At 42.4% G+C, this 24,874-nt stretch overlaps 1 protein-coding gene across 1 annotated transcript; it reads right to left on the bottom strand.

The window, feature by feature from the left end:
- Positions 1 to 85: 85 nt before the first annotated feature.
- LOC118565096 (GTPase IMAP family member 8-like) lies at positions 86 to 9,842 on the bottom strand. The gene is made up of 3 exons (XM_036144756.1): positions 9,639 to 9,842; positions 4,732 to 5,940; positions 86 to 2,166 (listed from the first exon to the last, which is right to left on the bottom strand). The coding sequence occupies exons 1-3, from the start codon at positions 9,793 to 9,795 to the stop codon at positions 599 to 601; spliced, it is 2,934 nt and encodes a 977-aa protein (XP_036000649.1). The 5' UTR covers positions 9,796 to 9,842; the 3' UTR covers positions 86 to 598.
- Between the last annotated feature and the right edge of the window lie 15,032 nt (positions 9,843 to 24,874).

Raw genomic sequence — 24,874 nt, 5'->3', positions numbered from 1 at the left:
AGGTTTCTGACCCAGCCATAAAATGTTAACAATAAACTGGTTCAGTTTGAACTAGATTACAGCTGTAGTCTGATGCTTCCAGACATTTTTCATGTTGAGTTATAAAATATTGTTTTGCAAGAACAAGAAAAAACAAAAAACACCCAAATCAGTGGCTCCTTCTACAGTCGCCTTGCAAACAGGAAGCCCACCAGTTTGGATTTTCTAATTTAAAACAGAAACATCCATGAAGCTACATGGAGCCTTACTTAGTCATTGACTTAAATAAGTGACACAAACAATTAGCAATTAGGTCCGCCTGAAGCATCTGATACACTAAGGCCCAGAATGTAGATCAGGATGTGGAGGATAACATCCCAGACCACCTTCTGAATGTAGTCTGAAACAGAACGGTTCTTCAGTTTTACCCGGCCCGTTCTTGGTTTCACCAGCCAGGCTGTCTGTTGGATCATGTCTGAAATGTCTCTAAAGGTCCTGAAAAGTCAGTTTATCAAGAAAAGACAACCGGAAATTAGATCAGAACCACGGACCGCCGTCTTCCAGGTCACAACAGGATCTCCAGCAGCTCTCATCAGTGTCTGGACTGGAACAGAACCTCTCAGGCGATCACGCATCGATTCTTGTATTTTTGCTTCATCGTCTTTAATTCTTCTTCCTGGCCGTTCTTCAGTTCTTCCATTTCTTTGAGCTGTTTCTCCCTCTGCTCCAGTTCTTCTTTCAGTTGGACCTCCTTGTGGCTCTGCAGGTTGCCCAGCAGCTTGTACTCCTTCTTCAGCTTCTCCTCTGTCTCCCGGATCACTCGCTCATGTTCCCGCTGCAGGGTTTGTATTTCCTCCCTGTGTTCTTCCATCAGACCTGCGAAGTTGGTGCCGTATTTGTCTCTGAACTCATTGTGCTCTTCTGCTTGCTCTCTGGCCTTTTCTCTGAACTTCTTCTTGATGTCCTCTGCTTTCTCCTTGTATCTGTCCTCCAGATCTCTCAGGTTTTCATCCTCGTTGTTAAGCTGCTGTTCAAGCTTGGCTTTGGTTTGATCGTACTCCATCTGGAGCTGCTTGATTTTAATTGAAGCCGTTTTCCGTTTGTTCTCCTTCTCTTTCCGCCGCCGTTCCCAGTAATCCTTCTGTTCTCTCGTCCTCCTCTCCTGCTCTTTTCTCATGCTTTCTTTGAGTTGCTCCAGTAAACTCTTCTTCTCCAGATCTGTTGTTGAGTTTATTTTTTCCTGCACATCTTTCAGTTTCGCCTCAGACTCCCGGCGCTCCATCACCTCGTCTCTCATCTTCTTCCTGTCCTCTTCTTCCCTCTTCTCCTTCTCTCTGTTGATTCTTTCAGTCTCACTGTTAATTTTGAGGCTCATTTGCTCCAGATGTTTTTCTTTCTCCTCTTTCTCTCTTGCTAGCTCTGCTTTTCGTTCCTCCATTTTCTCTTTTACCGCCTGCACCTCTTTGTCCTGTTGTCTCTTGAGCTTCTGCAGCTCTCGTTGCATCTTCTCCTCCATGTCATTCAGGATTTTCTCTGCCTCTTTCTGTATTGCTGCCTCTGCTTCCCTCAGCATCTCATTGGTGAAACAGCCGCCGCCATTTTTCTTCACCATCGTCTCGATCTTTTCTATCAGCTCAGAGACCTGCTGTGGTTTGCTCTGTTTGTCGTAGTTGTTGAGCACATGGTATCTCCCTCCACAGTTCTCAATTAGGTTCTTGATGGGGTCCGCACCTTTTTCAATGTATTTTTCTACAGACAGCGAATGATGATCTAATGAATCTCCTTTAGTGAACAGGACGATTGTGAACTTTTCAGAAGCCTTTCCAAAGACCCTCTTAACCAATTTTAACGTGTCCTCCTCCTCTGCAGTAAACCTGCCGATCTGTAACACCAGAAGGAAGACGTGTGGTCCTGGAGACAGAAGACTGATGCATTTGGTCATCTCCTCGTTGACTTCCTCGTTAGACAGGCTGGTGTCAAACAGTCCAGGAGTGTCGACCACCGTGACGGAGCGACCCGCCACTTCACTATGGGCTTTCTGGCAGCACTTGGTGACGGAATTTTGTAAAGCTTCAGCTTTAAATTCTTCTCTTCCCAGAATGGTGTTTCCTGAAGAGCTCTTCCCACAGCCGGTCTTACCGATCAGGACAATCCTCAGATTATCTGGGCTCGGCAGCTCTGCGGCATCTGGAAGGGAAAACAATAGAATACAGGAGTTATTAATAAGGCTGCAAAGTTCTGAAGTACAGTTATGGGGGAAAAAATAAAAGTGCACCCTGTTTCATTCCGAAGATCTGACCTATCTGGACGGAGTTAAAGGGAACCGGTCTTTACCAAGCTCTAAAAATTTTTAAATCTATCCTCAAGTTACAGAAATACATAAGAAATCCACAGTGTACTTATTTACTAACCAAAATGAAAATGATGTGTTGCACAGCTACATACAACCTTAAAACAGGGGTAGCAATTACTTGTTGCTGCTCTAAAATTGACGCTAAATTAGCTTAGCCTCATCAGACGGATGAGCTCAGCACGAGTTTAGTCACTTAGCTGCTCTGCAGCATCCAGGCGTGAGTCAACATGGTACCAAGAGGACCTCAGCAAAGACATCTTTGCCATCTGCAAACCTTCCCAGGAGTGAACATCCAAGCAGATTCAGCTCAGGAACAGAGCTGGAAACAGACCTCAGTTTGCAGGTTAAAGATCATGGCAAAGCAGAGACATTTGGCTGTTTCTCCTGTCTGACTCTGCTCATGAGAAGAGAGCACAGCAGTGTTTGTACTTGATAAATTACATTTGTAGCCACAGCAAGGTTGCCAAACAATCCCCAGACCCTCTGACCACCGCCATCAGGCAAAGCGGGTGAAGTGTCTTGCCCAAGGACACAAGGACTGAGACAGAGCGAGGGCTCACACTGGCAACCTGTTGGTTACAGGACAACCTTTTTAGTTCCAGAAAAGCACACCAGCCAGCTCCCATCTTCACCACTTTCCACAGAGGGAGAATACAGAACCCATAGACATCATATACATAGACGCCTCGTCGGGCGGGTTCTGCCTCTGCTGCGATGCATCAGAGCATCCGCCATGTTGAATGTGGCAAATCTGCAGTTACTCAGTCACTTAAACAGTATCAGACAGACTTTAATCTCAGAATATAATTGGTATTCGTAATATTTTTATTTTTGTAATATTACAAGTTTATTATCCCTTTAGCTTCATTCTCCTGAATTTATTCTCGTAAGAATAAAAATGATTAAAATAATCTAACCTGGCCCTATTACTCCAGGAGTGAAATAATTCTGCAAACTGTGACTATTCTGGGAATGTTCCCTCTTAATTCTCATAATATGACGTTTTTCTCATAACATTACCATTTTGTGGGTTTTTTTTTTGTTTTTGTTTTTTTTACTTTATTGTCCTAGGTCCTTTTTTCTCATATTAGTAATTTCACCTCTATAATACTCCCCCAAAAAGTCTGTTCCTAAACTTTCAAATTTTTTCATTTTATGAAAAAATTAAGACCACAATATTTAGATTTAGCAAATTCATTCTTATACTTATAACACATACATATATACTGTGTGTGTATATATATATATATATATATATATATATATATATATATATATATATATATATATATATATATATATATATATATATATATATATATATTTTTTTTTTTTTTTTTTTTTTTTTTTTTTTATTTAGAAAGATATAGATATGTATAGGCAGCTATAATCTTGACCTATAGTTATATATAATCACCCAGCTATTTATTTGGCTTATTTATAATGCTTGAAAATCTATATTTGCACATCTATGTCTAAATACAATAGTCTGTACTGTATGCAAGCTAAAAACATTGAAAAAGAATGGTTTTGCACAGCTTTTTCCTAGTGTTGCAACTCTGCAGCTTTAGTGTGTCCAGTTTTGCAACATGGTGCAGCCTTAGTTAATAGAAGGCAGATACAAGTAGTGAAATCAGCCAGAATACATTTCCATGCAGCACAGGAATGAGGCATCTTCTCTGATCCACTTTTTAACTTTTTTTGTGCCACATACAATATGGCGGTGATGTTGACGTACGAACCTGCGCCCAACGACGCGTCTACGTATATGATGTCTATGAGAGAGCCTACTGACCAGCTGCATCGCTATCTGGTCTGGGGCCTGCAACGTCTCAGACTGAAGAGAGTGGTGAGGACGGCAGCGGGATTCATCAGGTCAGAGCTTATCTCCATCCATGACACTGCCAGCAGACACTCCCTGACCAGAACTGAGAGAGTTTCTACAAGCTGCAGGAGGTGGTTCTAAAAATCCGCTGATGGTGCCTGTGCAAATTCTCAGTTATCCGGGTCATCAAAACAGCAAACAGCAATGGGCCTCCATGTCCTTAAAAACAGCAGCGCTCCAACTGCAGGTTGGTCAGAGCAAGCCACCTAAACTGACAAAGACTCCTGGTTTGGTGTGGAAACATTTTAAGAAAGAACTGACAGAAAGTGCGGTTGGCTCCGATGTAAGCCTGTTTGCTGCTGCTAACGATGGTTCTAAGGAGATTTTTTTTTTATTCCACCCAGACTGCACCTTTGTTAACTAGTGTAAAATATCTTGTCACATTGTTTACACTTGAGATTGTATATAAATAATTGTAAAACATGTTACAGTTCAAATTATTCAGATCATGTCTGGACATGTAGCTCTGTAACAGGGTGTACTTCCTTTATTCCAGTGACTGTATCTCACTTACTGTTAGCGACAGCCTTGCTCTTGAGGTTCTGAAGTTCTGCCTTCAGATCCACAATGTTTTTCTCTTTTTCTAAGACCTTTTCCGCCTGAGCGTTGCCATGTGTTTTGGTGGTGTAGGAACGTCTCTCATTCACAGATATGTCGGGTTTTTCCACAGCATCCAGTAGTTCTGGGATCTGTTGTCGGTCCCTGATGTTGAGAACAGAATACCTCCATCCACAGCTCTGACAGAGCTCCTGGACTCCTTTGCTTTCTCTGATGAAGTCAATGACAGCTGGAGCTTTGGGATCTGACTCCACAGTGAACAAGACCATGGTGAGGTTGTTGACCTGAGAGCTGAATGTGTCCTGGATGGTCTGTAACTCTCCCTTGTCTTCATCAGTGAGGGGACCCACAGGTAGGACCAGGATAAAGGCGTGGACCCCCTCAGGATCACAGAGAGAGATGCACCTGAATGATTCCTTCATGACGTCCCCGTGAGATTTGCCATACAGGGACGGCATCTCCAGAACAGAAACCCAGCGTCCGCACACGTCTTCCTGATACATGATGATGTCTGATGTGTTGGAGACTGAATGAAGCTCTGTGTGACCTAAGATGGCCTGGGCTACAGACTTTTTCTCTGCTCCTCTCCTGCCACACAGAACCAGGTTTAGAGTTGGCTTATTAAATCCAGTCTCTGCTTCCATGTTGTCTTCAGCGAAGGTAAGGTAGGCTCCCTTGTGTTCATGAACAGTGGCCCTAACTTTCCTCATTAATGTTTTCAGGTCATTTTCAAACATGTTGTACAGTCGGTCACCACAGTCTCTGATCAGCTGTTTGAAGGCCTCAGAATCAATTAGGTTGTTGGTCTTAACGACCACCGAGTGCTTCAGAGCCTCCGGTCCAAGCAATGTGAGGATGGATGTGAGGGCTTGCCTCTTCTTCTGTGTAAATGTAGAAGGTTTCACTAAGAGCAGGAGAACGTTCGGTCCAGGCTCACAGAGGTTCACGCATCTTCGTATTTCTGCATTGATTGTTTTCCTGGACAAACTGAGGAAGTTTGGGGTTTTGACTACTGTGAGCGAATATCCTTTCCACTCCCCGCTGGTGACGGCACATTTAGTAGAGGTTTTCTGGAAAGGTTTTCCACTTGAGCCAACAATGAAGTTGCCCAGTTTTGTCTTCTTGTCTTCACTTTTCCCAAACAGAACTATTCTGAAGGCAGAACCTGAAACACAACGATGAGAAACTTAGAAAACAGTACACAGTAAGCTAACTAAAACTGTATGCACCCTATGTCTATTCAGTTTATCAGTAACTTAAAGTACATTAAAGGATTTACCAGAATTAAAAAAAGTCAAAGTATGTTGTTAGACCAGAACTTTGAAGTTCTCTCATAGTTTCAAGCTACCATAAGGAAAGGATTAGAACCCATTTTCCTTTAAAGCTAGTGCTGGTGCTTGCTCAGTACCAGTTTTCTTCATTGTAAGCCTTGGTCAGGGTCTTTCCCAGCACCACCATTTATCTGGGCCAGAGGAAAGAACCCCTTTCATGACGATGGAGGTAGGCTCCAAGTTATTGATTTTATTACAAATTTGTGACTCTGATAAATACAATGTTAGTGTATTTCATGTCCATACACAACAGTCCTGCAGAAAAATTCAGATGGAGGATCAATTATTTAAGGACAGATTATCCTGCAAGTTGTAGCATTTCCATGCATCCAAACTGATTGATTTTATTACAAATTTGTGACTCTGATAAATACAATGTTAGTGTATTTCATGTCCATACACAACAGCCCTGCAGAAAAACTCAGATGGAGGATCAATTATTTAAGGACAGATTATCCTGCAAGTTGTAGCATTTCCATGCATCCAAACTGATTAAATGTTTCATTGACATTCTCTTTAGAACTGGATGACATGCTAAGGAAAAACTACTCTGAAAACATTTAAAACATACAAGATACCAACAAGCAGAAATGGGCATCACTGTTCTAAACTGTTCTAAAGAGGTGCAGAGCTGAAGTGGGCATACTTGTTGCCCCTCATCTCGGTGCCTGTACGTTGGGATTGTCCCCGGTGAACGAGAGGGTGGCCTCTCTCTGCATATGTGTGGGGGGACAGGTTCTGACTGTTGTTTGTGCGTATGCACAACAAGCAGCTCAGATTACCCACCCTTTTTGGAGTTATTGGAGGGGGTACTGGAGAGTGCCCCTCCTGGGGACTCCCTCGTTCTCCTGGGGGATTTTAACACTCACATGGGCAATGACAGTGAGACCTGGAAGGGCGTGGTTGGGAGGAATGGCCCACCTGATCTGAACTCGAGTGGTGTTCTGTTGTTGGACTTCTGTGCTCGTCATAGATTGTCCATCATGAACACCATGTTAAAGCATAAGGGTGTCCACATGTGCTCTTGGCACTAGGACACCCTAGGCCGTAGTTCAATGATCGGCTTTATTGTTGTTTCATTTGACCTGCGGCCGCATGTCTTGGACACTCTGGTGAAGAAAGGGGCAGAGCTCTCCACCGACCACTACCTGGTGGTGAGTTGGCTCCGATGGTGGGGGAGGAAGCCAGTCAGACCTGGCAGGCCTAAACGTATTGTGAGGGTTTGCTGGGAACATCTGGCAGAGTCCCCTGTGAGACGAAGCTTTAACTCCCACCTCCGGGAGAGCTTAGAACACGTCCCGAGGGAGGCGGGGGACATTGAGTCTGAACGGACCATGTTCCACGCCTCTATTGTTGAGGCGGCTACTCGGAGCTGTGGCCGCAAGGTTGTTGGTGCATGTCGCGGCGGCAACCCTCGAATACGCTGGTGGACACCAGCAGTGAGGGAAGCCATCAAGCTGAAGAAGGAGTCCTATTGGGCTGTATTGGCCTGTGGGACACCGGAAGCAGCTGATGTGTACTGGCAATCAAAGCGACAGGCGGCTCGACTGGTCACTGAGGCAAAAACTTGGGTGTGGGAAGAGTTCGGAGAGGCCATGGAGAAAGATTTCCATACGGCTTTGAAGTGATTCTGGTCCACTATCCGCCGTCTCAGGAGGGGGAAGCAGTGCAGTACCAACACTGTTTGTAGTGGTGTGCTGCTGACCTCGATTTGGGACGTCGTGCGTCGGTGGGCAGAATACTTGGAAGACCTCCTTAATCCCACCAACACGTCTTCCATTGCGGAAGCAGAGCCTGAGGACTCTGGGTCGGGTTCTCCCATCTCTGGTGCTGAGGTTGCCGAGGTTGTTAAATAGCTCCTCGGTGGCAAGGCCCCGGGGGTGGATGAGATTCGCTCTGAGTACCTTAAGGCTCTGGATGTTGCGGGGCTGTGTTGGTTAACGCGGCTCTGCAGAATTGCGTGGACATCGGGGGCAGTCCCCCTGGATTGGCAGACTGGGGTGGTGGTCCCCCTATTTAAAAAGGGGGACCAGAGGGTGTGTTTCAACGACAGAGGAATCACACTCTAAAGCCTCCCATGTAAGGTCTATTGTGGGGTTATGGAAAGGAGGGTCTGTCGGATTGTCGAATCTGGGATTCAGGAAGAGCAGTGTGGTTTTCGTCCTGGCCGTGGAACACTGGATCAGCTCTATACCCTCAGCAGGATCCTGGAGGGGGCATGGGAGTTTGCCCAACCAGTCTACATGTGCTTTGTGGATCTGGAGAAGGCATTCCACCGTGTCCCCCAAGGGATCCTGTGGGGGGTACTCCGGGAGTATGGAGTACCGGGCCCTTTAATAAGGGCTGTCAGGTCTCTGTATGACCAGTGTCAGAGTCTGGTCCGCAAAGCCGGCAGTAAGTCGGACTCGTTTCCGGTGAGAGTTGGACTCCGCCAAGGTTGCCCTTTGTCACAGATTCTGTACATAACTTTTATGGACAGAATTTCTAGGCGAAGCCAAGGTGTTGAGGGGATCTGCTTTGGTGGCCTTAGGATTACGTCTCTGCTATTTGCGGATGACGTGATCCTATTGGCTTCATCAGGGCGTGATCTACAGCTCTCACTAGAGCAGTTCACAGACGAGTGTGAAGCGGCCGGGATGAAAATCATTGCCTCCAAATCTGAGACCATGGTCTTGAGCCGAAAAAGCTAGAGTGCCTTCTCCGGGTTGGGGAGGATGTGCTGCCCCTAGTGGAGGAGTTCAAGTATCTTGAGGTCTTGTTCATGAATGAGGGGAAGATGGAGCAGGAGATCGACAGGCGGATTGGTGTGGTGTCTGCTGTGAAGCGGGCGCTGTACTGATATGTTGTGGTGAAGAGAGACCTGAGCAAAAAGGCGAAGCTCTCGATTTACTGGTCGATCTACGTTTCTACCCTCATCTATGGTCACGAACTTTGGGTCGTGACCGAAAGAATGAGATCCCGGATACAAGCGGCCAAAATTAGTTTTCTCCGTAGAGTGTCTGGGCTCTCCCTTAGAGATAGGGTGAGGAGCTCAGTCATCCGAGGAGGACTCAGAGTAGAGCCGCTGTTCCTCTACGTCGAGAGGAGCCAGTTGAAGAGGCTCGGGCATCTTGTTAGGATGCCTCCTGGACGCCTCCCTGGTGAGGTGTTCCGGGCACGTCCCACCAGGAGGAGGCCCAGGGGAAGACCCAGGACACGCTGGAGGGACTATGTCTCTCGGCTGGGAACGCCTTGGGATTCCTCCTGAGGAGCTGGCCCAGGCGGCTGGGGAGAGGAACGTCTGGGCCTCCCGACTGAAGCTGCTACCCCCGCGACCCGACCCCGTATAAAAGGAAGACAATGGATTGATGGATGGAGGGATACTTCAGGCAGAGGACTGGTTTTGGTTAATTACCAGACACACCTTCAGGTTCTTTCTTTCACAGAACAACAACAGGCAAAGGACCTGACATTGGTATCAAAGCTGTTTAAACATATTTTCTGAACATAAGGCTAGTTTCTTGTAAATAAGGTAAACCCCCAACACACTCACCAGTAGCCTGTGTATCTGGAGGTTTGGGTTCCTCAAATTTGTCAAAGCTGACATGTTGTCCTTTGTTCTCAGTCAGAGTTTTCTGCAAAACCTCCAGGAGGTCATAGAGTTCGGTGTTCATCCTCCACAGAAACTCCCCTCTGCACCGCTTCACCATGGTCTTTGAGGCCCCCAGACTGTCGTTGTGTTGTCCCAGAGCCTCCCTGGGTGTTATCACAACCAGCGAGTGGTCAAAGGACTGCTCACCCACATAGTCGAGGATCTTGCAGAGCCAGACTTGGTGTTCATTGGTGAAGGTTTCAGGTTGTAGAACCAGCAAGAACAAATGAGGCCCAGGAGCAGAAAGTCTCATGCAGTGTTCGATGTGTTGTTTGAGTTTGTTCTGGGAGATGTTGGAGAGCAACAGATTTGGGGTGTTTATGACGACCAACTCCGTCCCCATCAAATGTCCACTCAAACTCTGGCAGGATTCTGGTTCCTCATCGGTGTTGAACCCAGTTCTTCCCAGCAGGAAGTTTCCAAACTCACTTCTTGAAGACCAACTGTTTCCAATTAGAACAAACCTCAGCGGAGCAACTGAAATACAAATAAAAAAGGAAACCGTGAAACCATGAACCAGCTCTGTCTCTGGGTTTTTCATACATGGTGGTCCACCTTTCAGAAGCATTTTGTTGGTGTTTTTTACAGGTGTGACATGTGGTCTAACCCACCTTTGTACATGTAGTGCCACCTACTGGCCAGTTAGTAAAACTGCACCACAAATTAATCTGGTGAAACTCCAGAGGAGCCCTGGACCTCAAAAAGAGTTATCCAGTTATTCTATTATTAGTTGACCCTACATCACTGTTCAAGATGTTCTACTGAAAGTGGGAAAATGTCCAACAAAGCAGGATTGGGTGAATTATGTAAATAACCCTACAGATTAAATTGTAAACACCAACAGCCATTGCAGATTCAGGCTATTAGGTTGAGCAGTGACGCTGAAAGTCTACCAAGGACACCTGTCAAGAATAAATTGTTATTGTCATTATGAACAAAGAATGACATTTTGATGAGACATCAACTCAGAATGCACACATAACACATGGACAACAATCAAAATACCCATAGAAAAACAAAGAATGAGCGTTCACAGAGAAGACAATAAAGGTACATTCACAACAGTCGAGAATGTAGCCTTCCGAGCAGCTGATTTACATGTTATCCCTATGTACAGGTACAACACAGGAGCGATGCGACTCAAAGCGTTCGGTGTGAACGCACCATAAGAAATGCAAAAACACCATATGAAACATGTTAAATCTAAAGGGGGTCTAGTCACGTACCATGACTTTATGAATTTCTATGCCAGTAGCTCTCTCTGGTTGCATGCAAAGGCTTTCCAAATAATTATCGTACCTTTTGAGCTTTTTATATTAAATTTCTGTGTTTACGCTTTGTTTTTGCTCTATTAGGAAACAAAGTGTTTTTATGTATATTTGTAACAACAAGATCATGTGACCCGCGGTACGAGGTTGAGCATGCATGCAGTGAATAAACACAGAGAGGTGAAGGAGCCCACAGGCAAATCTATACACCGTTAAAATGACATTATAATGAATAAATACAATCATAAGTAAATGTTCATTCTTAACAGGGAAAAGTAATGCCATTAGTCTGTTTTGTACTGTGAATTAGTCGGTACAAATCCATGCGGCACATGGATAAGGCATGTTCTCTGAATTGTTTCACTATGCCACTTCCAATATGGCGTCATTGTATGATTCAGTGCTCAGTGAGACATCTACATATATATACGTCTGAGATAAAGCCGAGCGAGTCAGCAACGCTCAGCAGAGCAGCGAAGAGACAGAGGTTCAACCCTTCAGATTGGGACAGAGTTGTAGCCCATTGAGCTGTTTCTTTACTGTGAGGCGTTGCAGGATGGTTTGCATCAGTGGTCGCCATCTTGCTTTCTGATAGGTCCATAGTACGGCCAGCATATGGCGCAACAATGTTCAAAGTTCTTTTTAGGCTCAAGAAGGAATAAATTAGGACTATCAAGATGAATAATTGTCGTTGTTTTATTTGAAGATGAATAGATTTTATAGTGTGTGTGTTTTCTTTATATGGTCAAAGTACATGACTAGGACGCTTTAAGGCTAAGCTGTACAACCAGGGAGAAAGATTTATCAGAAGGGGAAACATACTGTGACCTGTCCAGGGTGAACCCTGCCTCTCACCCATTGAATCCTGGAGATAGGCACCAGCACCCCTTGTGACCCCAGGAGGGATAAGCAAGTCAGAAAATGGATGGATGGATGGAAACATACTATGCAAGTATTAATAGGTAATATTGAGATGTTCACGTTAAAAATAAAAGAAGAAAAGCAGCAGTTGATTCACAGAGCGAAGTAAAAACTGTGTAGTTTTCATGAATTTACCAGATAGGCACTAGCTGAAAAGCTAAATTTGTACAAATAGTCATTAGCATTTTAAAAAGTGACATTTTCATGTTAAAAAGAGGAATAACAGCAGTCTATTTACAAAACGATGTAAAAAATTACCTATTGAGGTAAACCTTTCTCATTGTATATTAATTCTCTGAGGATCCTCCTGAGGAGGATGAGCTAACAACTTCACAAACCTAATCCTAACCACTGAGCAACAAACATTTTCTCGCCTAACCTTACCATGACAGTGCTACTGTCTATTATCGCAGGTGAGCTGAGGAATAAAAATTATGGGAGCAGCAACAACCACAGAAATGGTGGCAGTAAGAAACTGAGGATTCAGCACCTGAAACCCGAGTCGCTGCAAAAAGACAGGATTGGACTTTGAGTTGTCCATTTTTCATTAGAAGTTGATTTAGACGTTTTCTATTGGACATCAGAAAGGAGATTATAAAGATGAAACGCACCAAAGAATGTATAAAAATAAGTATTGCAATATTTTATTTATTTTTTTGCATCTTAAAAATATTAATTAAAAACAGTTTTTTTATCCAGTCAGTTTTTTTCATTTGGTCATCCAAGAAGACTGAAAGAACAATAGACTAATGCTGGGTGATCTCCAGGGGCTCCACGTTTGGTACCACAGTCTGAAAACATGGAGGTTTGATAATAATGACTGACTAAACTGCCTTTAGGTGAGAGTAAATGTGTCTGGCTGTTGGCCATTTGATGGACTGACCACCTGTGAAGGAATGCAGATGAACATCAGCCCTCCCATGCAAACCTGCAGGGGCTCAATCAGCTGCAGTAAACTGTAGAACAACGGAAACGAGTCACATCAGGATGACTTACAGTTGAAAATGATATTTTTGCTGACTTTGCGGATCAAACGAGGCACATCGTAGATGGCTGAGAGAGAGAGCAGAGAGGCACACAGATTTCTGTTAGGTCATTTTTATGTACTATGGGATGTTCATGTTATCATACAAAACCAATGAGACTAAACTGTAGAAATCATAAAAGCAAAGGTGATTTATAAGCACGGTTATTTTAGCAGATTCAAGCTGTTTCATGTTTTTGTTGCTATTTCAAGTTTTCTGCACAACATGGGGGGGGGGGGGGGGGGGGGGGGGATGCAATGAGCCGTTGTTTCTACACCCATTAATCCAGGTTCTGCTGAGCCCAGAAGGCTGAGATGGGACAAAGGACAGCAGGTTTATCTGCAGGGATTGGTCTTCAGGTGTTAAAATTTAACCCTCCACCAGACCTGACTTTAGATGAGACGCTGAGGACACCAGTGTTCAGTTTCAAATGGACCTAATCTAGGATCAGGAAATGAGGCCAGTTCTCCACCCAGAATCTTACTGTAGACAGTAAATCAAATCTGTTTTACTGAACCAATAAAACGTTCTCTTATCTCTTCGTAAGCTCACAGGAATGTCTCTTATCAGCTTTTTTTAAAGTACCAAAAGGTTTTCCTGCACCATCTATGTTTAACATGCATGCCCACATAAAATCCTGATCTGACTACCAGTAACTCCGTCCTCCACCTCTGCCCTCCAGCTCCACCAAGAGCAACCATTTAAACCTCCTTCACTGGTCCACACACGGACAAAATCACTCAATAAAATCAAACTATTTTAAACGTTTATGTTAATGTTATCTGGTCAGAGACTTTGAACTCAAACTATTCCTCCATGTCAGAACGCCACTTATTCTAAAACCAGTGGAGCTGAGGGACATGTTTGCTTCTGGTTCAAAACATGAGGGAACATAAAGGATGGTGTCAGCCTCACTCTTTATTTGAGATCCATTTCTCTTCTCTTTCTTCTCTGGTTGGGCTGTTTAAAGAATTAACTGCGTTTAAGCTGAGCCCTTTCCCTTAATTAGTCCATTTCGTTCAACCTATGTGTCCATGAGTTTATGGTTTTCTCCCTGTTATCCGCTTTCTGAGGTTCCAGCATCTTTGATCTTATAATCCTTTACAGCAGTGAAAGGAAAACTAGATTGATATTTTACTAATTATTGTCTCCAAGAATTTCCAGAATGGGGGTATTTGGAAACAAGCAGAATTATTTTCACACAGTCAGTAAAATCAACCATGGATGTACTTTGGATGAAACAAAGTCTTACATTGAAAATACAATCAATAATAATCTTTTTTAAACTCCATTTATGGAGATAAGTGTTCACATAGGAAACTAAGCACCAATCAGTCATAACTTATGAGTGTCTCTGGAATATAAACTCTGTCTGGACTCACCGAACGTTTCAGCCATGATGGGATCTTCCAGGAAACCAACGAGATCCGACTGATGGAGCAGCTGAACAAACAGAGAAATCAGCCTATTTTAATTTATTTCACAACATACACTCTATTACACCATAAAAAGGCCAAAGATATTTTTTTTTCCAATTGACCTTCTTTAAATTTGCTTTCATTCAATAATTGTTATTTTTCAACCTGGAGATTCTTACATGTGTGGTTGTGAGGTTACTTGTTGCAATTATCTCTGATCTGTTTTATTCTAGCTAATTTTCCTGTTAAAGATAATTTCGTCTCAATAATCTGTAATTATGTTAAAACATTTTCCTGTACGAAATCTGTGTTTCAGGTGGAAAAAGGATTGATTCGATTCACTTTCTAGACACGACCTGGAATGCTTTCACAGCCTCGATCTCAGCCTTTTCCACCAATTTGTCTGTCTGCCTGTTATGGACCCGCATTAATCCATCAGAAGTGATTCTAGGATCCTGACTATCACCTTCTGCTGTAGCACTCGGATCTTCCCTGCCTCGCTCCATCAGAGGCAGCATTAACCGCCAGAGGCTTCCTGCCTGCACCAAGTCTCTGTTCTCTCCTTGTCAATACACCTTTTAGTACCTAACACTGTGTCTGGTAGGAATATTGGGTTTTCTGCCTGCTAATGCATGACACTAGAAGCAGCTCATGTTACATTTATATAGCGTATTTTTCGTAAATAAGTCACACTTTTTTTCATAGTGTGGCTGATCCTGTGACTTATAGTCAGCTACGACTTTGATATCAATTTTAAAAGGTAATTCATATTGACCAACATGAACCAAGGAATAAACATTAACATAAATTATATTATTAGCCACAAGAGGGCGCTCTAGGATTGTTAAAAAAAACTATCCTGCTCCTGTACCATTTGAAAAATAATTGAAACATTAAATTAACAGTAACAACATAGACTGAACACATGTTAGTACGTTGTTTCTCTGTTTCAGTCTGTTGCTTGGTGTAGGTCGAAGGAACCAGACCGAGACAGAACCTGTTACTGGGCTGTGAAGCTAACAGCAGCTAGCGCTAGTTTACAGCTGTGTTGTCTGGGCGTTTTACAACTTCTCTGATGAACTTGAGCTTTATGTTTCTCTGAAACATCTGTGTTGTACTGTTAGCTTAGCACGTAGCACTTTTACACTCAGGGTCTAATTTGGACAACTTTCATCATAGCGGACCGTTACTCTGAAATGCGCTGGATAAAACCTGCTGGTTGTAGCGGCTAATTTACTCCATTCATCCTCTCAGGTATGTTCCATGTTATTCAGCTGTTTATGGATGCAGCTGTGTAAATGAATACATTTATTTACCCGAATAAATGTCAGTTTTTAGTCTTTGATTGTGTGAAATACATTTCAAAATAAATGTGACTTATAGTCCAGTGTGACTTATACATGTTTTTTCCTCTTTATGATGCATTTTTTTGAATGATGCGACTTATATTTTTATACACTTATAGTCTGAAAAATACGGTAGATAAAGACAAAAAATCCAGACTGAGATGGTTTGGACATGTACAAAAGAGGGATAGTGAGGACATCAGTAGAAGGATGCTGAGGCTGGAGCTGCCATGCAGGAGACTTGGAGGAAGAGCAGAGAGGAGATTTATGGATGGAGGTAAAGAGGATGTGAAGGTGGCATGTGTGAGAGAAGAAGATGTAGAAGATAGGATTAGATGGAAACAGATAGAAACAGATGGCTCCCTGTGGCGAGCCCTGAAGGTGAGAAGCCAAAAGAAGATAAAAATATTTTAGTCCTGTTCTAGGCCTCATGACTAGAAAAGAGGGTTGGAACATAGATGAACCGATAAATCTAGAGCTTTGCCTTTTGGCTCAGCTTTCTTCACCAGAACAGACCGGATCAGCGCCAGCATCACTGCAGACGCACCCCCGGTCTGTCTATTAATCTCTCGCTCCATCCCACCATCACTGGTGGACAAGACGCAGAGATACTGGAAGTTACAGTTTATTTATCTATCACCAGTTCACAACATATCATGTCAGTGCTCTGTTCAAAGTCAGCTGTTGAGGAAAATAAATATCTTAGTTGAATTTGTATGGGAGAGCTAAAGTAATGTAAGATTGTTGACTGTCTCTCCCCTTTGAGGGTAAGAGAAAACATGCTGTTGGGTTTTATAAGGCAGGGGCGTAGGTCATTTGGCTTGACCCTTGGCAAAGTAGAACAGCCTCTTTGTTCGAACAGATAGACCCAAATTTGACACCACCCCCTCCTGAAGAGATGGGAGGGTCTCACCCGTTTAAAGATGTTTTCAGAGTTGTGAAAGTCAGACAGAACTTTTTACATCGCCAGGATGTCAGCTTGTAATGAATACAACGAAATCATAATGTAAACTTCTGTCTCTGGTGGGAATTCCTAATGAATTAAATATGCATATTACAATGTTTACCTCTGATCAATGTTTTTCTCATTTACTGTCAAATCTTAAAGCGGGGTAAAAATGGGCCGTCAGAGCTAAGCAGAATTAGGCCAGTACTTCTAAATTAACACAGCTCATCTAGACCATTGGTTAAAAGTTTTCTAAGGAAGCCCAGCAGTCTGCATCGAGTCTTTAAATTGTTGTTTTGAATCAGAACAATTGAATTTACATTTCAATTGTTTTTATAGTGTATTTTAAATCTATGTTTACTTTTAAATCTCTGCTGCAACTAAAACTGTAATCTAACTTTTACTGCAATTTACAAAGCTGTATGCAACAAAATTTCGTTCTGTACGCACTGTGTGCATACAAAATGACAAATAAAGTTGTCTAAGTCTAAGAACCATAAATCAGATTTTTAGATGATTGCGACATTACTTAAAGCAAAGCTTCACCCTGGAAGCAGCAATAATTATGAACAGCAGCCGTCTGAAGACTAAACGGACTCACCTGATTCAAGGATAAAAGGAAATGGAAGAAGATTCAGTCTCAGATGAAGGTTGTCCAGAGTTTCATTGAGCTGAAATAATAAGAATGCAAACCATCTTTAAAGCTCGTTTGTTCTAGTTCAAGAACCCAAGAAGATTTGTACTTTTATCTGCTGACTCCATTTTTGTACAGTCAGCAAATGTCAGCACACAGGTTCTGTTTATTGCATTTTTATATCACCTTATTACAAATATAAGTAAGTTATTGCACTTATAAACAGCCATCCTGTCTTATCTCTGGGATTTTGTTTCTTCTTGAACTTTAGACTCTGACACAGAGTGGCAAGAGAAATAAATCCTAATGTTCTTGTTTGTCCAACAAATAAGAAAAAGTCTCCAGCTGTAAGTTCAGCTTGACCCAACATCCTTTATTCTTCGATGTTTCACTCCCAGATTTCCCTTAAACTAAAAATAAAGTTCTGGAAATGATCCCAGACATAAACATTCTAGACACTTTATTGCTTTTTTAATTGTTAAAACTAGTTTTTCTCGCTCATCATCAAAAGAATAAACATACAACAAAAGTATAGGAGTAAAAATTTCAAACGTTTTATTTATTTTAAGTTTTACTCACCAGAAACTGTTGCAGGACCATTCAAACCCGCGTTCAGCTTTAGCAAAGGACAGGTGAGAGAAGGTCAAAGTTCACAGGGGCAGGACCAATCAGACACCAGGAGTCACTGAGACAGGTAAACTGATCAATCCCATAGGCTGAGACACCGACCAATCACAGGCCGGCTCCTGAGTTAACAGTTCAGGAGGTTTTTGTGGATCAGATTTAATGAAACTGATCTTTAGGTGTTTGTTTACAGCTGCACCTCTGAAGTTTAAATAAAGTTAAACTGACATGAAATAACTTTAATTTCTGACCTCCTTCCTGGTCTCCATGGATCAGTTTTAACGCTTCCAGCCAAACGGAGGGAAACTAATCGTTGTTCAGATTGCAGGATCTCACCAGCAGGAAGTGAAGGCTTTTGTTCTATGCTCCCTAAACATTTGTGATCTACAAATATTCATACCAATGATTTATCTTTAGATTATAATTATATCCAACCTATGTCATGAACAACTGTTTTATACAATAAGTTATATAATTAAGCCATCATATATATCCTGACTGGATGGCCTACAGTGTATTTATTTGTTTACACATTCTCTAACAATAAATGAATATGTATGTTCTGATCTACCAAGTAAAATACATAAATTATACCCTATAAAATATTTATTGTTGTATAATGTATAATATATTTTATAAAGGACATGCATATCCTAATGTTTAATGTAAAGCAGTGGCTTTACATCATCCAACAATATCATTTATAAGCTTTTATTTATCTGCTCTGTTGTCAAACATCAGCATCCATGTGTTCCATGCAACTTTCTCTACCTTGACTTATACTTATCCTATATTTTTTAACTTCCTAAACCAAATAAGTTGTGTTTTATTCAAACTTTTTGACATTTATCCATAACTGTTTAATTCTATTCATTTCTGGGATTTATGAAAGCTGCTGCTTCCGTTGGAGCAAAAGATATTAGTATCATCAGCAAATAACTCAGCAAAGGTAACAATTATGGACCGAGCACCAAGCCCTGAGGAACCCCGATAAAACCCCATAATGGTCTGTTTGTTAATGTTAATGTTACAATTAACAATTCAATAACTCAAACAAGTGATATAAATGAATGAATGAATGATGATGAAAGAATTTATTTAATATGTTTTGTGACAGTTTGTATTCAGAAGTTTAAAAAAAAGATTGAAGTATTTTTTTGTATTGTTTATTAATTTATTTTATATTAATACAAAACCTCACTGTATTCGTTTATAATATTCGCTACAGTCACAGGCTATGATTTCGGTGACCCTTAAGAAAAATAAAGATCCACTCAAATGTGAATCATTTCGTCCAGTGAGTCTATTCGGATGTCATTATAGGATATTGACCAAAGTACTAGCAGCAAGGATTGAGTCTGTTATAAGTAATAAAATACATTCTGACCAGGCAGTGTCATGATTTGTCTTAGGATGAACCCGGACACAGCACGCACACACAGAGCTAGTTCATAAAGTGAGTTTATTGAACATGATGGAAGATAGATGACGAGAGGAACCAGAGTCTTTTATGGACGGAGATGAAGGGTGCAGAAGCTGGCTGACAGGAGGAGTAATGGGTGACTGACCGGGAGGAAACTCTGGAGCGGAGGACTTGAAACCGTGGAGACAGCTGCAGAACTTGAGAATGTGGAACAGCAGCGGGAACTTGAGAATGTGGAACAGCTCAGGAACTTGAGAACGCGGAAACCGCTGAAGAACTTGAGAATGTGGAGCAGTTGCGGACTTGACCGTCGAGCAGCTGCAGAACATGAGAACGTGGAACAACTCAGGAACTTGGGAACGTGGAACAGCAGTGGAGACGAGGACAGGAATAGAGAACTTCCGATGGAGCAGAGCTGAGCAGAGTCTTAGGGAAATGACTTGAACAAAAACCAAGTTGAAGCAACATCTTCAGGCTGACTGTAACAAAAAACTGAGCTGACACAGGATACTGACGGAGCGGGAGTGAACACTACGGACCGGCGATGAGAGCAGAATGAGGTGAGTTTAAATAAGGGTGGAACCAGGTGGAAGCAGTTGGAGGCTGATAACAGCCTGACAGGTGGAACCAATCAGGCTGCGCAGGAAAGAGAGAGAGGGAGAGAGACTCAGCATGCAGCCTACAAGCTGCATGCTGACAGGCAGGATTTGTTGCTGGTTAACAACTTCCCAGTAATCTCCATCACCTTTTTAATTTGATATACACTGCTGATGATAACATTGATCAAGAGATTGTAATATCCCTAGATGCCCACAAAGCCTTTGATAGAATACAGTATCTTAATTTGTTTAACATCCTTGAGAGATTGGGATTTGGTCCTAAATTTTGTTTGTGGATCGAGTTAATATATGCGAATCCCCAAGATATGGTAAGAACGAATAACATAATATTTGACCCATTCCCTCTGTTTCGGGGGAACAAAACAGGGGTGTCCTCTGTCAGTCCTGCTCTTTGATGTGGCAATCCAGCCTCTTCCAATAATGTTGAGGAATGGTGCTGAACTGGGGGGGGATACGCAGGGGGATGCAAAATCATAAACTTTCGCCATAGGCTAACAACATTTTGCTTTTCCTGTTACATCCTGCCACGAGCATTTCGGAGCATTATTATTATTATTAATAATAATAATAATAATAATATTACTGGGCAGCTAATCTACATAAGTTGCTATTTTGGGTCTCGCAGTTAGATGATGAGGAAACCCCAGTATGGGTACATATGGAAAGATATGCATCTAGCCCAATATCCCTGCGTTCCCTGAGTTGTACCCCTCTGCCCTTAAGCAAGCACCTTTACACAAATAACTCTGTTGTATAAAACCATATCAAAATCTGGGTCCAATTTCTTGGACAATTTTAAAAACAGAAATGCCTCCTGTCTTCTCTCGTTTATGATAATCACTTGTTCTCTCCAGCTCTGGGGGGGAACAGCATTTAAGGAATGGCATAGAGCTGGGGTGGAATCTATTAAAAGTCTGGTTAAAGATGGTGTACTTATGTCTGCTGCTCAGCTGGAAAAAGAATATGGAATCCCCTTAAAAACTAATTACTTCAGATATTTTCAGATTCGAGATTTTGTGAAAAGACATTCTCATCTCTTGAATCACCACAGTGTGGGTGGATAGATTAGCTACTGGATATGAATCTGACTACTAAGGGGTCGGTTTCTATGCTCTATGTAAATATCCAGAGGGTGTCTTCTCTATCCCTTGACCACATAAGAAGGAAATGGGAGAAAGAATTAGAGCTGGACATATCAAATAATGAATGGATGTGGGCAATAGAACACATTCTTCATCTGTATGTGTCAGACATGGACTAACACAGTTTAAAGTGGTACATAGACTTCATTTCACGAGGGACAAATTGGCAAGAATTTACCAGGGAGCTGATCCGACTTGCCCACCATGTAAACATGTTCCAACACATGTCAAATGCTCTGGTCTCTCCCCAGGCCAAAAGAATTCTGGATCAAAATCTTCAAAGCCTTTTCATCCATTTGCAAGAAAAATATTGAACCCTTTCCTTTGGTAGCTATTTTTGGAGTTGCACCGGGGTAAACAGAATTAACGACTGTCAAAGGAAAGCAATGGCATTTTCTTAATTATTGACCAGAAGATTAATTTTATTTTATTGGATAAAGGCAGCACCGCCAACTCACCAAAGATGGGTAGAGGAGGTGATGGCACACCTAAAGTTGGAACATCTTAGATTTACTTTACAGGGCAACACTAAGAGATATTTCAAGGTCTGGAAACCTTTTATTTCCTATTTAGAATCTGAATTTTCATCTGCTTCAGCATAACTAGCAGAGCCCCCCCCCCCCCTTATTTTCCTTAGTTATGAATGGCAATAACAACCACAATGACATTAATTATATGTATCTAGTTTTAACTGGAACACGAGTGGCGTGTATGGTAGTAGGATCTGTCTTGTCGTTAGTTTGTCTGTGTTTTTTGAGCTGTTTTTGTGATGTAAATTTTGAGTCCTACTCTTTTGTTCTGTATGTTTTAATTGGGATGTCTTTTGTTTCAACATGAAAAATCAATAAAAACAATTTGATTATTATTATTCCCTATAACATTATAGCGTGACATTTGTATCAATCATCTTCTAGCATAGGTGATTTTGCGTGGTGGGGGGGGGGGCAAAATCAAATTCTGCTTAGGGCCCCCAATAGGCTCGGGCCGGCACTGGTTGTAGTGCATGCAAAATTTCTTTGTTCAAACTGGTTTCATACAAAATAAAATAATAATGTCAATATCTGTCTCAGTAAGGCTGTTTATTCCACCATCTTGGATCTCATGTTCCAAATCATGCAGGATTTTACCAACATTGCAACAATGTAATCAGAGCGCCACCTAGTGGACAATGTGGACCTTATAAACTATGAAAGGAACAACCTTCCTCTGGATGTCAGACAGACATGATCTGTAGATGATTCATCATCTACGCTTCTACAGAAACTAACAGCAAAATGTTATCTTGACTCCAAAGCTTTTTTTAAGGATTGCTGCAGTTTTTAATTTAATCACAATATGGAAGGAGTCAATTGTTGGTTCAATTCGACCCTACGGGACAACAACCTTTTCTAGAACCTGCATGTCAGCTCCTGGACAGGAACGGGTTAGCAGAACGTCTCTCAAAGCCGGACATGAGGAGCAAGACCACAAGATAATTTAAAGAAGTCACATTTAATTTAAAATATTTTTAAAATAACATATTTTGTCTACAGTTGTTAGTGATTACATATAAATATAAAAAAACAAATCAGACTAAAGACTGATAATACAGATGATAGTTTTTTATTATTATTATTACTAAAGCTGAGAGCTAAGCAAGGGACCACCACTGTCAAAAGGCCTTGGACCTCTGAGGTAGGGGGAGGAACGTCCATCAACAAGCTTCTTCCAGAGGAATCTTTTTATTATCGGTTCAAATGAGTTGTCTTAAACTGACTTCTTATTTTGTTTCCCTTTGTGATAAAGTATGTTTTATTTGAACTGAAACAAAGTACGACTCCCTAAATGTCTTGTTTGCAGTGCAGCATTTGAACCTGAAAGCCTGTGTGTGTAAAACTGCTTAAACCCCTAAAAATAGGAATCTTTTTTCTGCTACATGGAGCTTGAGCTACACGACTGATCCCTCGCACCCCAGTCACAGACTATTTCAGTCACTTCCCTCTGGCAGGAGGCTGCGGTCCATCAGGATCAAAACCTCACTCCACAAGAACAGTTTCTTCCCATCTGCTACCGGCCTTATCAACAAAGCCAAGAGCCGCCTGTGACACTGCCTCTCTCCCCCGTTCAGGACTTACAAGCTTCTGCGTTACATTAACGCACAGTTTACTGAGTGTGTATAGCTTCTGTATATATAAATATCTATTCTATTTTATTTTGTTTTGTCTGCACCATCAACACCAAGTCAAATTCCTTGTAAGTGCAAACCTACTTGGCAATAAACTTGATTCTGATTTGACTCAGTGGCTCCATGTTCATCCAGCAGGAAGTGAATGCTGCAGGATGCAACCTGTTGGGCTGAACTGGCCACAGGTGTCTAAAATCTAGCACCGATGCATGTAGATTGTTTTCACAAACATTTGTGAAAGAACGGGTCACTCTCAGGAGCCCAAAGATTTCCAGCTTGGAGCTGTGATAGAAGCCACCTGGGCAACAAATCCAGTCCATTGCTCACTCCTAAATATTCCACAGTCAGCTGTATCATAAGAAAATGGAAGTTTGGGAACGACAGCAACTCAGCCATGAAGTGGTCGGCCACCTTAACTAATGGAGTGGGGTCAGCGGATGCTGAAGCGCATAGAGCGAAGAACTCGTCAACGTTCTGCAGAGTCAATCACTACACATCTCCAAACTTTATGTGGCCTTCAAGTCAGCTCAAGAACAGCACAGACATCCTCATGGAACGGGTTTCCATGGTCGAGCAGCTGCATTTATGCCCTGGAACGCCAAGCGCCGGATGCATTGGTGTAAAACATGCCACACTGGACTCCAGAGCAGTGGAAATAGTTCTCGGGAGTAACGAATTATGCTTCTCCATCTGGAAATCTGATGGACAAGTCTAGGTTTGGCGGTTACCAGGAGAACGGTTCTTTCTGACTGCATTGTGCCAAGTGTAAAGCTTGGTGGGGGGATTATGGTGTGGGGCTGTTTTTCAGGACCTGGGCGTGGCTCCTTAGTTCCAGTGAAAGGAACTCTGAATGCTTCAGCAGAAAAAGACATCTTGGACAATTCCAAGCCCCCAGCTTTGTGGAAAAAATCTGGAGCTGGCCCCTTCCTCTTCCAACATGACTGAGCACCAGAGCACAAAGCAACGTCCATAAAGACATGGATGGTAGAGTCTGGTGTGGATGAACTTGACTGGTCTGCAGAGTCTTGACCTCAACCCGATAGAACACCTTTGGGATTAATTAGAGCAGAGACTGAGAACCAGGCCTTGTCGTACAACATCAGTGTCTGATCTCACAAATGGAAGAATGGTCATAAATTCCCATAAACACTTCTAAACCTTGTGGACAGCCTTCCCAGAAGACGTCAAGCTTTTCTAGCAGCAAAGGATTGACCAACGTCATACTGAACCCTATAGGCCCGTTTACACTACACTTTTTTAACCGAGCCGAGACCAGTCCGAGCTCGGTAACCGAGATAACTCTTGTGTGTAAATGGTCAGCAGACTGAACCAGACCGCGCTAACGATAACCGGACCGCGCTAACTGCAGACCAGTTCATCACCAGGTCTCGGACTGGTTTTTTTTAGCCCGGTTCCCTGATAACGAGGAGCGCGTGAGCAGACCGCGTCATGCCCTTACAGTCAGCTGACTGTCAGCGGGTTTTCCGGCGTGTCTGGCTGCACGTCCCGATTCACGCTCCATTCAGACAAATTTCAGACATTCATAATAATACTAGCTTCCTTACCGTGCCACACGGTTTCCAGTGATGACTCTGCTTATGAACCT

Source organism: Fundulus heteroclitus, chromosome 12, assembly GCF_011125445.2.
Source record: "Fundulus heteroclitus isolate FHET01 chromosome 12, MU-UCD_Fhet_4.1, whole genome shotgun sequence".
NCBI lineage: Eukaryota > Metazoa > Chordata > Actinopteri > Cyprinodontiformes > Fundulidae > Fundulus > Fundulus heteroclitus.
The sequence above is the reverse complement of the archived record's forward strand: the minus strand, read 5'-3'. Positions and strand labels throughout refer to the sequence as shown.

Excerpts from the sequence above, each read along its gene's own strand:
- LOC118565096 (XM_036144756.1), bottom strand. The coding sequence starts at position 9,795 with ATGGTGAAGCGGTGCAGAGGGGAGTTTCTGTGGAGGATGAACACCGAA. Across the intron at positions 5,941-9,638 it reads TCCAGATACACAGGCTACTG|GTTCTGCCTTCAGAATAGTT; the intron begins GTGAGTGTGTTG and ends GTTGTGTTTCAG. Across the intron at positions 2,167-4,731 it reads GAGCAAGGCTGTCGCTAACA|ATGCCGCAGAGCTGCCGAGC; the intron begins GTAAGTGAGATA and ends TTTCCCTTCCAG.